General features: G+C 38.4%; 1 protein-coding gene across 1 annotated transcript; it reads left to right on the top strand.

The window, feature by feature from the left end:
* Positions 1–530: 530 nt before the first annotated feature.
* Positions 531–1802, top strand: HELRODRAFT_76318 (hypothetical protein; the record flags this gene model as incomplete). The annotated part of the gene is made up of 4 exons (XM_009016393.1): positions 531–616; positions 746–941; positions 1222–1431; positions 1560–1802. Coding segments are annotated over 4 exons (735 nt in total), but the record flags the coding sequence as incomplete, so codon positions are not given.
* Between the last annotated feature and the right edge of the window lie 1238 nt (positions 1803–3040).

The following is a 3040-nucleotide window of genomic DNA, read 5'->3' as shown; positions in this document are numbered from 1 at the left end:
CAATAATAAGCTTAATTAAATTAATTAATTAATTAGCCAACTAATTTAATAATTCATTTTAGTTGAAATATTTTAATTTACTTATTCCTCTGCCAACATTACAAACAGTTGGCTTCCCGTCAAGAGCATCCGGCTTTCCAGACGGTCCAACCTACCAATCCTACCACACTCAACATCCATCATCACTTTTCCACCATTCGTCATCCTTTTCTACCAGCAACAACAACATCATCAACAACAACAACAAAAACAATCATTGCAACAGCAACAGTGGTAGCAGCAGCCACTGCAACAGCGATTTAGCCGCCGGTAGTAGATTTTACGACGATCCCTATAGCAGCTACAACAACGTTCATTTAAGCAGTATTTTTCAACACTACGCCAGCCCTAACGACGATAACAAATGCTTTTTGAGATCCATCGATCTTGCCGCGACTACACCGGCTTCAATCTTTACGTCGACGTTGTCGTCGCCATCGTCGTCGTCGCTGGCCGCCACGATTACGACGACCTCGACTGCTAATGATAGTTTGCAGACGTTTGGTTTCACGCAAGAGCAAGTGGCGTGTGTGTGTGAGGTGTTGCAGAGTGGGGGAAATGTTGATAGGCTGGCCAGGTTGGTAGATGCTGATTAGTAGCAGCTTGAGTTGCGTTAATAACTTGATTTAATAAAAATTATATTCAAAACTGTTGATAAGTTCTTGTTATTTAATTAAATTTCACTCAAAACGCACACCAAAATCAGATTTTTGTGGTCGTTGCCGGCATGTGATCGACTTCAGAAATGCGAGAGCGTCCTGAAGGCCAAAGCTGTCGTCTGCTACCACCGCGGCCACTTCAAGGAATTGTACAGAATCCTGGAGAGTCATCAATTCTCACCTCACTCTCATCCGAAAATGCAGATGCTGTGGCTTAAAGGGCATTACGCCGAAGCTGAAAAAGTAAAGACGAACACCCACAAACAGACACACACACGTACACACGTACACACACACACATAATTGATGTTGATGTGAACTTTGTTGAAAAAGACAGACATTAGTTTTTCGCCTTCATTGCCATCTTCCTTATCATAATATATTTAATCGCAATACAAAGTTATAACTTTAACTAACGCCACAGAATTTGGCTACGCCATGTACTGTGATTCAGAATTTTTGTTTAAAATTATTTTCTTCTCGATTTTTTTTTCACACAAATTTTAAAATATAAAAATTAAAGCTACGTGGCAGACCACTCGGGGCAGTTGGCAAGTACCGGATTCGTCGGAAATTCCCACTACCGCGGACAATTTGGGACGGCGAAGAGACTAGTTACTGTTTCAAGGAGAAATCCAGGAATTTATTGAGAGACTGGTACGCCCACAACCCCTATCCGTCACCCAGGGAGAAGAGGGAGTTGGCGGAATCTACCGGACTGACGACGACGCAAGTTGGTCGTGGGATAATACATACACACATACAAACAACACACAAACATACACAAACACACACACACATACACACACACACATATACACACACACACACATATACACACACGCACACGCACGCACATAGGTGAGTAATTGGTTCAAGAATAGACGACAGCGTGATAGAGCCGCCGAAACCAAAGACACTTCATCTGGGTCTGTTGAAGTTGATGATGATGATGAGGATGTTGATGTTGATGATGATGATGATGATGTTGATGATGATGATGATGATGTTGATGATGATGATGATGATGATGATGTTGATGATGATGTTAATGATAGTTGTGTCATCAGTAAAAATAGTGTTGATGACACTGAATGCCGATAGAGAAAAGTATACCATACACTGGATGACATCAATAACATTAATTTATAACATTTCAAAACAAAACAATGACATCAATGACATCACAGACCATGTGACTTTAACGATGATGTAACTACGGAACCCAAACTCGAGCCTGATTCGCCAACCTCCTCCTCCAACAACAACAACAGCAACAACAACAACAATAATAATAATCTTAACAATAACAACAACAACGGATATTGCAGTAGCACTAATAATAACAACAACAACAACATTGATAATGATGATGACGTTGAGAGCGGAAGTGAAAACTATGACGTCACAAACGATGACGATAGCAAAAATATCTACAAAAACAAATCGAAAAAGCATGACTTAAAAACAGACATCAACAACAACATAATCAACAACAACAACAACAACATTGCCAACAACGAAACAAAACATAAAAACCACAACAACTACATCTCAACCTACCAACACAACAACAGCAACAACAACAATTACAACAAATATCAACAACAACAGCCAGTCTTGCCATACTTCGATTACAACAAATTTTCAAAGTTTTGGAGGACTCCAGGATTTCCCGCCCAAAATTCCCACTTTGGTCATGGTGATGATTTCTATTCTCGTTTCACTCATTCATCCATTTCTTCCTCTTCCTTCTATCCTTCGCCCGAGAGTTACAATCAAGTTTTCAAAGCCTTTGAATCAGATAAAGTTAATAGACCGTAAGCCGTTGTTTGACCTCACTGAAATGATGGTGATGACAACGACGACGATGATGATGACGATGATGATGAGGGTGTTGGTGAAGATGATGATGATGGTGGTGATAATGATGATTTAATTAGCATCATTATCATCATTATCGACAAATATGTTGTCAGTAAATTCATCAAAGTCGTCGTCGATGTTCAATAATGAAAATATCATCATCGTCGTCATCATCATCTTCATTAATGCTATTATCACATAATTAAACACACACACACAACACACAGACGCACACACGCACACACACACACACAGACAGACAGACATACACAGACAAATTTATTAACACTAATTGTGATAGCAATATTATTATTACGCATCTTGGTTGGATGATAATTATCATAACATGCCTTGAGAAAAAAATTCACACATACACACAAATACACACACACACACATATATATATATATAATATATATATATATATATATATATATATATATATATATATATATATATATATATATAATATCTAT

Source organism: Helobdella robusta (assembly GCF_000326865.2).
Source record: "Helobdella robusta unplaced genomic scaffold HELROscaffold_18, whole genome shotgun sequence".
Taxonomy (NCBI): Eukaryota; Metazoa; Annelida; class Clitellata; order Rhynchobdellida; family Glossiphoniidae; genus Helobdella; species Helobdella robusta.
The sequence above is the reverse complement of the archived record's forward strand: the minus strand, read 5'-3'. Positions and strand labels throughout refer to the sequence as shown.